General features: G+C 38.4%; 1 protein-coding gene across 2 annotated transcripts in view; it reads right to left on the bottom strand.

Annotated features, from left to right (window-relative positions):
• The window catches only part of LOC133623876 (glutamate receptor ionotropic, kainate 2-like), a 333,817-nt gene extending 320,888 nt beyond the window's left edge, over positions 1–12,929 (bottom strand). The window contains exon 1 of one of the 2 annotated variants that reach the window (XM_061987340.2): positions 12,304–12,929. In XM_061987340.2, coding sequence (XP_061843324.2) covers positions 12,304–12,427 — 124 coding nt within the window. In that variant the 5' untranslated portion in view covers positions 12,428–12,929. The remainder of the gene's footprint in view (positions 1–12,303) is intronic. The other variant, XM_072916258.1, reaches the window with a different exon arrangement.
• Between the last annotated feature and the right edge of the window lie 1,196 nt (positions 12,930–14,125).

The raw sequence follows: 14,125 nt of genomic DNA, 5'->3' as shown, positions 1-14,125 counted from the left end.
TGGCTATGAAAACAAATACTTGCACAAAGGCAGAAACTATGAACAACAAAAAACACTAACTGTGGCTTAATAAACAACAACTTACTTGGCATGGAACCGGCATGAAAAAAGAGCAGCAAGGGTCATAAGGGTGTGGAGAGTGTGCAGAAGCATAAATGCGGGATGTCACCAGAAAGACAAACTGAAAACAATGAACTTAAATACTACAGACATGATTAACGAAAACAGGTGCGTGACTCAAAACGTGAAACAGGTGCGTGACGTGACAGGTGAAAACTAATGGGTTGCCATGGAAACAAGACAAGGGAGTGAAAAGCCAGAAACTAAAGAGTCCAATAACTAAACTAAACATGACTAAAACAAAACATGATTACACAGACATGACAACGGTAAGAAAAGTTGCTTTTGCATAATATTGCAAAACAAAACGGCAGATAATACCATAATAATACTCGTATGTTGAAGCACAGTACAATCCATCAAGCGGTGCGGCTTCATAGCTTACCGAAGTCGTATTTAAAACATTTTAATAGATTTTTGAGCACCGTGTGTAATGTTCTATATTTTCAATCGAACATATACAATTTTGGTGTTGTTTACTTGAGTCATATTGCAGTCTACACGTATCTTTTACATGTGACTGCCATCTACTGGTCACACTTATCATTTCACCATGTACCAAATCAAATTTCTTCAAGGTCGGTAAGCACAAACCAAATTGTGCCGTACATAAGGCGCACTGTCGAGTTTTGAGAAAATGAAAGGATCTTAAGTGCGCCTTATAGAATACGGTTTTCTCGATAAAATGTTTACATGATTTCTTACAGGGAATATTGATTCGGTTTTAGCACAATTCAGTCTTTGTCGGACTCTTTGGAACAGATCACCAACAAAAACCGAGGCACTACTGTACTATGCATTTCTGCAAATAAATGCATGCCCTCATAAAGGGGTACTGCACTTTTTGGGAATGTTGCCCGTCATTCTTAGTCCTTATGTAAGGCAAGAACACATATATATATATTTTTTGTAATGTTTTTTTAACTTGTAAATAAACTGTTACGGTGGGGTCGCATGTTAATGCGTGGATCGTTTCCCATTCTAGAGGCAGCGTGCAGGTAATAAAAGGATTTATTTTCCAAAAATCAGGCAAAATAACACAAATACAGGAAAGCGTGCCCATAGCACGGGTAGCTATGGAAAAGCTAACGGCTTAGCATAGAAACAAGACGCAAGAAACACCAATCGTAACTTGTTGCGTGAATGCAAACAAATGGCGAAGCTTAGCTCAGGAACAGGAATCAAAAAGGTATACAAACGTAACTTGTTGCATGGAGCAAACAAAATCGCCAGACTGAGTGTGGCAAAAGGCAGGAATAAATAGCTCTCTGATTAGTGCCCGGGAGCAGGTGAGCATCCCGAACACTAATCAGAGGCAGGTGAAAATAATCAGAACCCATGGCAACCAAGAGACACAAACTCAGGGGTGCTGAAACCGTATTAAGGGAGTCTTAAACTGAACAAAACATGATCCGGGCAACGGATCATCACATAAACGTTAGTAAAAGTCAGCTAACAATGGAGCCAATAAAGCACTCTCAAAAACAACCAAAAACCTCCACCAACGTTTTATTTACATGCTGTGTGTTTATATGTAATACAGTAACGGCACATTCATAATAACATGTACTCTTAAAAAAAATAAAAATAAAAATAAAAATAAATTATATATATATATATATATATATATATATATATTTATTTGCTAGGGAAATAATATATAAATATAATACAAGTACTGAGAAAACAGACACTTCCACCTCCTAAAACAAAAAAAACAAAACATTAAAAAAAATCTATAAAAATACGGGGAAAAAAACCACACTTGTTATTTCATATGTTGACCAGAGGGGGAGCACTTCTGAAAATGACACAGTCAATTTGAAAAATCCTTCTGTTTTGGGACCACCCTAATTTTGATAGATTTCACCACCAGGGGTGCAAATGAGATCTCTATTTTTTTGTTTTTTGGAATGTGCTTAAGGCCGATGACAAACGAGTCACGGACCACAGATGGCCCCTGTGCCGCACTTTGGGCAACCCAGCTGTAGAAGCTAACTATTAATGGCCACTATAGTCTTAGTACCGTAGTGTATTTGTTCATCCTATGGTCACATATGGGACGTGGGTCGTCTTACGTCAACACCGGAAGTCGTAAAATCAACTGTTCACCTGGCGGGTTTTTCCGGGGATGAAAAGGGAAGTCCTTCTTTTGCTGCCGTCTTGTTTTTATCATATATTGCTGCCTTTTTGCACCTGTCAATGTTTAATATGGTATGCACATTAAATCAACAAAAAAATCCTGACTTTGGAGCAATGTTCACGGACTCTAGTATTTGGCTCTCTATTAGATGCAATGGTTTTTCCGTATTGGGACCATGATTTCGGTCCTAACTTGTTCACCGGTCCTCGTATGGAAGGCACTTTTCCTTGTTGATGTCTCAAGAAGGGTAGAAATACAAGAACACACACACACAAACACACACACAACGTTAGAGACCACCATAAAATTAAACATACAATATATTAGACAGCTAAAATGTTAAGAATTAATTCATGATAAATTAATATGCATTGAGTCTATTAGAGTGCTAAAAATGCCTGGAGTTAATCAATAATCAATAATATCAGTGTGCAGCTTTTTAAAGAAATCATCACAAGTTTTTTTCCCGAGCAAGTTAGTTTTGTTGTTTTGTTGCAGCTATTATAATTATCATTTTTTTCTCACATAAAAATATACTTGTTTAATTTTGTACTTATGTCCTTTTTTTTTAAATGTACAAAAGTGTAATAGTTATTTAAGTGTTTGTAACAGCCTACTGAGCAGCACAGTTACGGTATACATGAATAATAATGAACTTATTAGTCCTCTTTGTCGTTAGTTAGCAAACGCTTAAAAATAACTCAAGCTGAATTTAAAAGTTGATGGCAAAATTAGAGCCAGTGAATATGTGTACACGTTATAATACAACCAGTCAATTCATTGTTAAGATAGTCATTGAATAGTGGACTATCAGAATAATCATTAAATTGCAGCCCTAGTTCATATATTCCCATTAAGACGAAGAATTAAGGGTTAAAAAAATAAAAATAAGTTGGCCGAAAACGAACGTTTCTTTCGTGTCTTTCTCGCCATCTCAGGATGTAAGTTGAATATCAAAGTTGACCAAGTTCTCAGTTTATGGCCACATCCTTCTACTATCCAGGTGAGATGCATTATTTATAATCTATATTTAACTTTTATCAACTCAGAGGTGATGCAGGCGCTCATCGCCTAAAAATAGTCCGTCTGCGTCAGCGCTTATAATAACATTTGTTGTGATCCGCTGCCCGGATCATATTTTTTATTTACCTTTTCAAGATACTTGTGTTTTTTGGTTAGTTTTGGACTCCTTGAGTACCTGTTTTGTACACCTGAGTTTGTTGCCATGGCTGCTTATTATTTTCACCTGCCGCGTTTGTTTCCGACACGCACCTGTTTGTCATCACTGACATTATTATTTAAGTCTGTCCTCCCTGTCATTCGTTCTGGCTTCGTAGTTTGTTTTCGTGCAACAGTTGACGACTTTTGTTCCGGCTCTGTACCTGTTAGCTTCCACGCTAAACTCCTTTTTTACCTTCTAGCTCCCATGCTAGCTCTTTTAGTTTTTGCCTTATGTGCTATGAGCACCCTTTTCTTTTTTCCAGTATAAGTTATTTATTAAATAAATACTTTCTTACCTGCACGCTGTGTCTGACGCCCGTCTGCATTCCTGAGAGAACGAACCCCGCATCACAATGCGCCCCGGTCGTCACAACATTATTGCTAAGACTTGGTTAATATTCAGGTCAGAGATATAAATGGAATTTTTTTGCATTTTTTGGATGTATTTATTTTATTTTATATGGTTATTTATTTTTTGTCCTGTCCAGCTACTCAGGCAAATCATATTGCTGATGTAGATGCCCATATTTGCTGTATAGATTTACTTTACAAAAGAGAAGTTTGGGATACTTCTCTTGTTGCCTTATTATAACAGAGGGAGACATTGTGGGGACAAGAGGGGGATAAGACAGGGAGACAACAACAACAACAACAGAACAATATCAGCAAATACGATATGTAAAAATATGATACGAAAAGTGATAGCAAAAAAGCCGTTAGTGGAGTTAATATTAATAACATAGAAATGACAATGAACATTATTGCACTATAAACAGAGCAATAAAAATACCATAAGAAATAGCACTATTGATAATTAATAATATAAATTACTTCAAATATTAACAATACAATTTTTTCAAATGTACTGTATATATGTCATGAAAACTTGAAAAAGAAAATAAAGCAGATAAATAGAGAGGAAGAAAGAGAAGCAAGCTATATTAACCTTGTAGATTGTTATAGTAACAACAAGTTAAGCTTTATCAGTGTGCCGTGTTTTACAGTGTTTTTCAACCACTGTGTGTGAGATACAGTCTGGTGTGCCGTGGGAGATTATCTAATTTCACCTATTTGGGTTAAAAATATGTTTTGCAAACCAGTAATTATAGTCTGCCAATGATGTGTTGTTGTTGAGTGTCGGTGCTGTCTAGAACTCGGCAGAGTAACCGTGTAATACTCTTCCATATCAGTAGGTAGCAGCCGGTAGCTAAATGCTTTGTAGATGTCGGAAACAGCGGGAGGCAGTGTGCAGGTAAAAAGGTGTCTAATGCTGAAACCCAAAATAAACTAAAGGTGAGTGCCCCTAAGAAAAGGCATTGAAGCTTAGGGAAGGCTATGCCGAACAAGACTAAAACTGAACTGGCTACAAAGTACATAAAAACAGAGTGCTGGAGGACAGCAAAGACTTACTGTGGAGCAAAGACGGCGTCCACAATGTACAAACCCCGTTTCCATATGAGTTGGGAAATTGTGTTAGATGTAAATATAAACGGAGTACAATGATTTGCAAATCATTTTTAACCCATATTCAGTTGAATATGCTACAAAGACAGCATATTTGATGTTCAAACTGATAAACTTTTTTTTTTTTTTGCAAATAATCCTTAACTTTAGAATTTGATGCCAGCAACACATGACGAAGAAGTTGGGAAAGGTGGCAATAAATACTGATAAAGTTGAGGAATGCTCATCAAACACTTATTTGGAACATCCCACAGGTGTGCAGGCAAATTGGGAACAGGTGGGTGCCATGATTGGGTATAAAAACAGCTTTCCAAAAAATGCTCAGTCTTTCACAAGAAAGGATGGGGCGAGGGTCACCCCTTTGTCCACAACTGCATGAGCAAATAGTTAAACAGTTTAAGAACGTTTCTCAAAGTGCAATTGCAAGAAATTTAGGGATTTCAACATCTACAGTCCATAATATCATCAAAAGGTTCAGAGAATCTGGAGAAATAACTCCACGTAAGTGGCATGGCCGGAAACCAACATTGAATGACCGTGACCTTCAATCCCTCAGACGGCACTGTATCAAGAACCGACATCAATCTCTAAAGGATATCACCACATGGGCTCAGGAACACTTCAGAAAACCACTGTCACTAAATACAGTCGGTCGCTACATCTGTAAGTGCAAGTTAAAGCTCTACTATGCAAAGCGAAAGCCATTTATCAACAACATCCAGAAACGCCGCCGGCTTCTCTGGGCCCGAGATCATCTAAGATGGACTGATGCAAAGTGGAAAAGTGTTCTGTGGTCTGACGATTCCACGTTTCAAATTGTTTTTGGAAATATTCGACATCGTATCATTCGGACCAAAGGGGAAAAGAACCATCCAGACTGTTATCCACGCAAAGTTAAAAAGCCAGCATTTGTGGTGGTATGAGGGTGCATTAGTGCCCAAAGCATGGGTAACTTACACATCTGTGAAGGCACCATTAATGCTGAAAGCTACATACAGGTTTTGGAACAACATATACTGCCATCTAAGCGGCGTCTTTTTCATGGACGCCCCTGCTTATTTCAGCAAGACAATGCCAAGCCACATTCAGCACGTGTTACAACAGCGTGGCTTCGTAAAAAATGAGTGCGGGTTCTTTCCTTACCCGCCTGCAGTCCAGACCTGTCTCCCGTCGAAAATGTGTGGCACATTATGAAGCGTAAAATACGACAGCGGAGACTGTTGAACGACTGAAGCTCTACATAAAACAAGAATGGGAAAGAATTCCACTTTCAAAGCTTCAACAATTAGTTTCCTTAGTTCCCAATCGTTTACTGAGTGTTGTTAAAAGAAAAGGTGATGTAACACAGTGGTGTTGCAGCCATGAAATTCTAAGTTCATTATTATTTGCAAAAAAATAAAAATAAAGTTAATGAGTTTGAACATCAAATATCTTGTCTTTTTAGTGCATTCAATTGAATATGGGTTGAAAAGGATTTGCAAATCATTGTATTCCGTTTATATTTACATCTAACACAATTTCCCAACTCATATGGAAACGGGGTTTGTACATTCAAACATGACATGACAATCAACAATGTCCCCACAAAGAAGGATGAAAACAACTGAAATATTCTTGACTGCTAAAACAAAGCAGGTGCGGGAAATATCGCTCAAAGGAAGACATGAAACTGCGACAGGAAAATACAAAAAATAAGGAAAAAGCCATCAAAATAGGAGCGCAAGACAAGATCTAAAACACTAGACACAGGAAAACGGCAAAAAACTCAAAATAGGTCACGGCGTGATGTGACAGGTCATGACAGTACACCTACTTTGAGACAAGAGCTATATTGATGCATGCTTGGTTATGGTTTAAAGTCATATCCAACAATTGCGACAACTTTTTTTTCATTTTTTAATGATTTCTGCTGGTGGTTTCAACGCAAAAAACACTGCCCTGGGGTCACAACGTTAATATATGTTTGATTAAACGGGATTATATGCATGATTGTGTGTATACTTGTCTATGTACAGTATGTGTGTATGTATGTTTGTACGGTGAATGTGCATGTGGATGTATGTACCGTGTGTGTATGTATGAAGTGTGTTTGTGTATGTATGTGGATGGTTTTTTTTTTAGGTTTTTATGAGCTGAATAGTGTCCTCCTATTAGCTGCATTGTTAGCCGCCTCATATGTGCCATATTTTACAAATTAGAATACATAAAAAAAACAAAAAAAAAACACATGTGTTCTTATCTTACATAGGGATTGTAAATGATGGGCAAAATTCTCAAGAAAAGTGCAGTTCCTGGGGGGTGAACAAAACAGCCTGGGCCCCTGGAGACCCTGGAGTCCAGACTGAGACCAAGGGAGAGAAAAAAATCCTCATAGCCAATGTTGCCTCTAAGGTGCGCGCCTGTGCAATTGCGCACTGCTCAAGCGTCCTCTGCGCACGGCAAATCTATGCCACGCACAAAATCAAATAAAAAAATAAGCGCATAACAATTTTCGACACACGGACACGACAGAGAAAACAGTTTTCGTCATCATTGTTCAAATATTGTAACGTCTGTCGAGACGCTTTGAGGACATGAATTCCATCCATCACTTTACTGAGCAAAACTCTTTATTGTCGGCCATAAACACATCACCAAAACATTAGTAAAAAAAAGATATCTAGCAAAACTGGTCATTTTCTGCAGTACAAACCACACCAAAAGCAACTTTGTTATATCAACAGCAGCCGCTCGCTCTTTCTCACTTGCGCCAACACATGCACATATGGCACTTAGCCAGTGATGCGTTTACAGCCACACAAATCGGACAATTCCAACACCACACATAAAGTGTCATTCCAGGTCGTTACACTATGATTTACCAATCAAATGTGTGCTTATTCTGGTGTCATTTATTAGGAATCTTTATTTATAAATACTAATCATGAAATGCTGTTAGTATATTAAATAAATACTAATAAAAATACAGTAAAGTTTCAGGAATGTACACATGATCCCCTGCTTACATCTCATTGTGCAACATGTGAATGTTTTAATGGGAACTCAATGCAATGTCTGAAAGGGGTAAAAATTATTTCCAAAGCAGGACCTCCACCCAGACAAACAATACAAGTACACAGTTCATGAAAAACAATATTTGTTGTTATTGTCATTGTAAGTGGGCCTGAACACTTATATTAGAAAATAACCTCATGGAAATGACTGCTGTCATTTGATTATAATAATAAGAGAATGTTGTCTGTCTATCTGTGTTGGCCCTGCAAAAATGGATGGATGGATAGAGATTTAACTTGTTATTTAGTCAGGTTTGGGACAGGTGTGCTGCTGGTGTAGCCACAGTGTGCACGTCTGATGTTGCTCACATGGGCTCCACTGAATGCTCAGGGAGTTTTTGCGTTTGCTCACACACATGAAAAATTAGAGGGAACATTGCTCATAGCTATAGTACACATAAACATATGTGTAAGAGAGAAACATCAAATAACACAAAGGACATTAAAGACATTAAACGGGCAAACCTGACAACAACAACAAAACATGTACACTGTGGTGGTTTGCTGGGGTGAGGGGACAAGAGCGGACCCAACAAAGCAACCAAGAGAGGCGACCTCACGCTCGGCCGCCCACCGACTCTCGGCCATTGTCCAGTGAGTTTCACATTTGCACTTGCAGACTTTCATGCAGACTTTGGAGCGAGACCATCACTCAGGGACAATATGGAGCAGACACTGTTGTTGTGTGTAGTACTTAGAAGTCGCTCATCGGGCCAAGAGTGCAAGCACGCACGGAGACAAAAACGCATGTTGTTGTCATAGCGGCGGCTCGTGCAGACGCCGCCTGACTCTTAAATAGGACCCCCGAGGGCAAGTGGGGATGGCAAGGACGTGTTATCAACACAGTGTGACACCCACTGTCAGCCCTGTCACTCTTTAAATGTGCCCTGTCCGTAACAAACATGTAACTTCTGATCTGTATTAATTATATAACTCTTTCTAAAGGGCTGTCGCTGAACGAACTGGGTGGGCTGGGTGGGCTGCCGAGCCCATTGATTGTGTAGACGTGCACCTGTGCTTCTTGTTTACACACAAACATTCACTGGAAACTACCAATTAGCAGATTGCACTGATGTTTTTTCTTGACTTTAGGTAAACAGGCATTTAAAAAGTTCACTTTGCAAGCGGCTAAAACTACGACAAACGTTGGTTTTGTTCCATCACGAATGCAACAAAAAAAGTAAAGCAACAGTTCAATCAATATTTTAGTGGAAACTCTTTTTTTTTTTTTTTATAGCATTATTATCTATAATTGACCTTCAATTGGTTCAAGTTTAGTTGCAATTACTTTGCAAAGTGGCTAAAACTACGACAAATGTTGGTTTTGTTTCATCACGGATGCAACAAAAAAAGTAAAGCAGCAGTTAAATTTGTTCAATCAATATTTTAGTGGAAACTCTTTTTTTTTATAGTATTTTTATCTATAATTGACCTTGAATTGGTTCAAGTTTAGTTGCGTTGTGTTAAGCAGCCTGGACATACATACAGGTTAAATGGCAAAACAATGTTACACAGTTTTTTATTTATGTGAAAGCATTTTTTTTATTTTAAATAAAACTTGAATTTAATTTGATGCACACGTTGTACTAAAACATTTTTTTTTTTTATATAAATCAATCCGACAAAATAATACACAATATTACCACAATAATACAATTCCAATTCCAAAAGCCAAACCCGGCTCAGCAACACCCAGAATAGCAACCAACAGAGCAATTTAGAGGAAACACAAACATGACATAAAACAATCCAAAAGTCGTCAAACAAAAATGAACAATAACAACAGTATCAATATTAATAAGAATTCCAACGTAGCAGTGATTAGAAATCCCTCATTGACATTATCAACACTAACTATAACTCTTTCCGAAAGGCCTGAACGAAATAGCAGGAGTCGGGTGGGCTGGGTGGGCTGCCGAGCCCATTGATTGTGTAGACGTGCACCTGTGCTTCTTGTTTACACACAAACATTCACTGGAAACTACCAATTAGCAGATTGCACTGATGTTTTTTTCTTGACTTTAGGTAAACAGGCATTTAAAAAGTTCACTTTGCAAAGCGGCTAAAACTATGACAAATGTTGGTTTTGTTCCATCACGAATGCAACAAAAAAAGTAAAGCAACAGTTCAATCAATATTTTAGTGGAAACTCTTTTTTTTTTTTTTTTATAGCATTATTATCTATAATTGACCTTCAATTGGTTCAAGTTTAGTTGCAATTACTTTGGAAAGCGGCTAAAACTACGACAAATGTTGGTTTTGTTTCATCACAAATGCAACAAAAAAGTAAAGCAGCAGTAAAGCAGCAGTAAAGCAGCAGTTAAATTTGTTCAATCAATATTTTAGTGGAAACTTTTTTTTTTTTTTTTTTTTTATAGTATTCTTATCTATAATTGATTTTCAATTGGTTCAAGTTTAAATGCATTGTGTTAAGCAGCCTGGACAGACATACAAGTTAAATGGCAAAACAATGTTACACAGTTTTTTATTTATGTGAATGCATTTTTATTTTATTTTAAATAAAACTTGAATTTAATTTGATGCACACGTTGTACTAAAACATTTTTTTTTATATATAAATCAATCCGACAAAACAATACACAATATTACCACAATAATACAATTCCAATTCCAAAAGCCAAGCAACACCCAGAATAGCAATCAACAGAGCAATTGAGAGGACACACAAACATGACACAAAACAATCCAAAAGTCGTCAACCAAAAATGAACAATAACAACAGTATCAATATTGATAAGAATTCCAACGTAGCAGTGATTAGAAATCCCTCATTGACATTATCATCACTAACTATAACTCTTTCCGAGGGGCTGTCACTGAACGAAATAGCAAGAGTCGGGTGGGCTGGGTGGGCTGCCGAGCCCATTGATTGTGTAGAGGTGCACTTGTGCTTCTTGTTTACACACAAACATTCACTGGAAACTACCAATTAGCGTATTGCACTGATGTTTTTTCTTGACTTTAGGTAAACAGGCATTTAAAAAGTTCACTTTGCAAAGCGGCTAAAACTACGACAAACGTTGGTTTTGTTCCACCACGGATGCAACAAAAAAATTAAAGCAACAGTTCAATCAATATTTTAGTGGAAACTCTTTTTTTTTTTTTTTTTACAGCATTATTATCTATAATTGACCTTCAATTGGTTCAAGTTTAGTTGCAATTACTTTGCAAAGCGGCTAAAACTACGACAAATGTTGGTTATGTTCCATCACGGTTGCAACAAAAAAAGTAAAGCAACAGTTAAATTTGTTCAATCAATATTTTAGTGGAAACTCTTTTTTTTTTTAAATAGTATTATTATCTATAATTGACCTTCAATTGGTTCAAGTTTAAATGCGTTGTGTTAAGCAGCCTGGACAGACATACAGGTTAAATGGCAAAACAATGTTACACAGTTTTTTATTTATGTGAAAGCATTTTTATTTTATTTTAAATAAAACTTGAATTTTATTTGATGCACACGTTGTACTAAAACATTTTTTTTTTTTTATAAATCAATCCGACCAAAATAATACACAATATTACCACAATAATCCAATTCCAATTCCAAAAGCCAAACCCGGCCCAACAACACCCAGAATAGCAATCAACAGAGCAATTGAGAGGACACACAAACATGACACAAAACAATCCAAAAGTCGTCAAACAAAAATGAACAATAACAACAGTATAAATATTAATAAGAATTCTAATGTAGCAGTGATTAGAAATCCCTCATTGACATTATCATCATGAACTATAACTTTTTCTGAATGGCTGTCACTTAACAAAATAGCATGAGTCGGGTGGGCTGGGTGGGTTGCCGAGCCCTTTAATTGTGTAGACGTGCACCTGTGTTTCTTGTTTACACACACACATTCACTGGAAACTACCAATTAGCATATTGCACTGATGTTTTTTTCTTGACTTTAGGTAAACAGGCATTTAAAAAGTTCACTTTGCAAAGCGGCTAAAACTACGACAAACGTTGGTTTTGTTCCATCACGGATGCAACAAAAAAAGTAAAGAAACAGTTCAATCAATATTTTAGTGGAAACTCTTTTTTTTAAATATCTATAATTGACCTTCAATTGGTTCAAGTTTAGTTGCAATTACTTTGCAAAGCGGCTAAAACTACGACAAACGTTGGTTTTGTTCCATCACGAATGCAACAAAAAAAGTAAAGCAGCAGCAACAGGGCTTTTGCCAACTCCGCGCCTCGACACCTCTCCCAATGTCATGTGGACCGCCACATGTTGAAAAAAAAAGGGTGAAACCTTAATAAACAAGTGGCGCTCTTACCGAATCGTAGAACGTGCGGCATCCCGCGAGAGTGACCGAGAAAGAGCAGCAGAATCGGAATGAGCCTGAGCTTGGAGCTGAAAACGACACCGCTTATCATCAGAGGACGGGAGGTAATCTTCATGTTGTTTGCACAAAAAAAAAAAAAAGCACTGTGGTTTTTAATCCCGCCGGTGCGTGGGTTCGATATCCCCCCCCCCCCCGTTCCTTCCTTAAATTCTCCTCACGGCTGTTTCTTCTTTTCTGGCGGATGCGCAAGATCACGGCATGGTCACTTGCGCGCTCCCAAAATCCATTTGCAGTCCCGGCATGGTTCTTTTTTCCTGCTCTTTCCCCCCCCACCCACCCACCCCCTTTTGCTCTTTTTCACTGCAGCGAGACGCAACAATCCTTCAGCTGGAGGGACGACGGGACGTCCATGTCGAAAGGGGCTCCGAGTCGGGGAGGTGTGCGTTGGCTTGTGAGAGGGAGGAGAGGGAGCATGTGGCTGGGTGAGGATGCTGGCGAGGGGAAGGAGAGCGCCAAGCAGAGGATACAGCAGCGATGTGCAGCAGCCCCCCCCTCCTATCAGGCACTGTGGGCTGGATGCACTCCCATTCTACTGCACTGCTGCACAGCCTGTGACGTGGCGCCAAGGTTAGTGGCGGAGAGAGAGAAAGAGAGAGAGAACGAGACGGGGCGGGAGAGAGAGAGAGAGAGAGGTGATGAAGATGAGAGCAATTGATGGATGACGGCGGAGACAGAGATGAATGGCGGTGAAAATTTTAGATTGGTATCAGCCTGACTAAGCATCCTTTTCAATAATCATATGAGATCGTCCGTATGAAAACACACCAAGCTGTATTGCAGTTAGTTAAATTTGTTCAATCAATATTTTAGTGGAAACTTTTTTAAATTTTTTATTTTTTTTTTATCTATAATTGACCTTCAATTGGTTCAAGTTTAGTTGCGTTGTATTGACCAGCCTGGACAGACAGACAGGTTAAATTACCGTATTTTTCGGAGTATAAGTCGCACCGGAGTATAAGTCGCACCTGCCGAAAATGCATGATAAAAAAAGGAAAAAAAACATATATAAGTCGCACTGGAGCCCGGCCAAACTATGAAATAAACTGCGACTTATAGTCTGAAAAATACGGTACTTACGTGAAAGGATTTTTCTAAATTTTTTAAAATCAAACTTGAATTTTATTTGATGCAACTAAAACAAATTCATGGGAAATTTGAGATTATAATAAAAATGTAGTTTTTTTTAATAATTACCGTATTTTTCGGACTATAAGGCGCACTTTCATTGTCTCAAAAATCGACAGTGCGCCTTATAACCCGGTGCGCCCAATGCAGGGGTCGGCAACCCAAAATGTCGAAAGAGCCATATTGGACCAAAAATACAAAAAGAAAAAATCTTGTCTGGAGCCGCAACAAATTAAAAGTGTTATAACAACACGTGGCTTGGCATTGGCTTGCTGAAATAAGCAGGGGCGTCCATGATAACGTTGCTTGGATGGCAACATATGTTGCTCCAAAACCTGTATGTACCTTTCAGCATTAATGGTGCCTTCACAGATGTGTAAGTTACCTATGCCTTGGTAAGTCCGAGTCCATGGTTCTCGCCCGGAAAAGGGTGGAGTGCCATCTCCGGGTTGGGGAGGAGACCCTGCCCCAAGTGGAGGAGTTGAAGTACCTCGGAGTCTTGTTCACGAGTGAGGGAAGAGTGGATCGTGAGATCGACAGGCAGATCGGTGCGGCGTCTTCAGTAATGCGGACGCTGTATCGATCCGTTGTGGTGAAGAAGGAGCTGAGCCGGAAGGCAAAGCTCTCA

Source organism: Nerophis lumbriciformis, linkage group LG26 (genome assembly GCF_033978685.3).
Source record: "Nerophis lumbriciformis linkage group LG26, RoL_Nlum_v2.1, whole genome shotgun sequence".
In the NCBI taxonomy this organism is placed as follows: domain Eukaryota; kingdom Metazoa; phylum Chordata; class Actinopteri; order Syngnathiformes; family Syngnathidae; genus Nerophis; species Nerophis lumbriciformis.
Note: the sequence above shows the minus strand (reverse complement) of the source record. Positions and strands in the feature narration are given on the sequence as shown.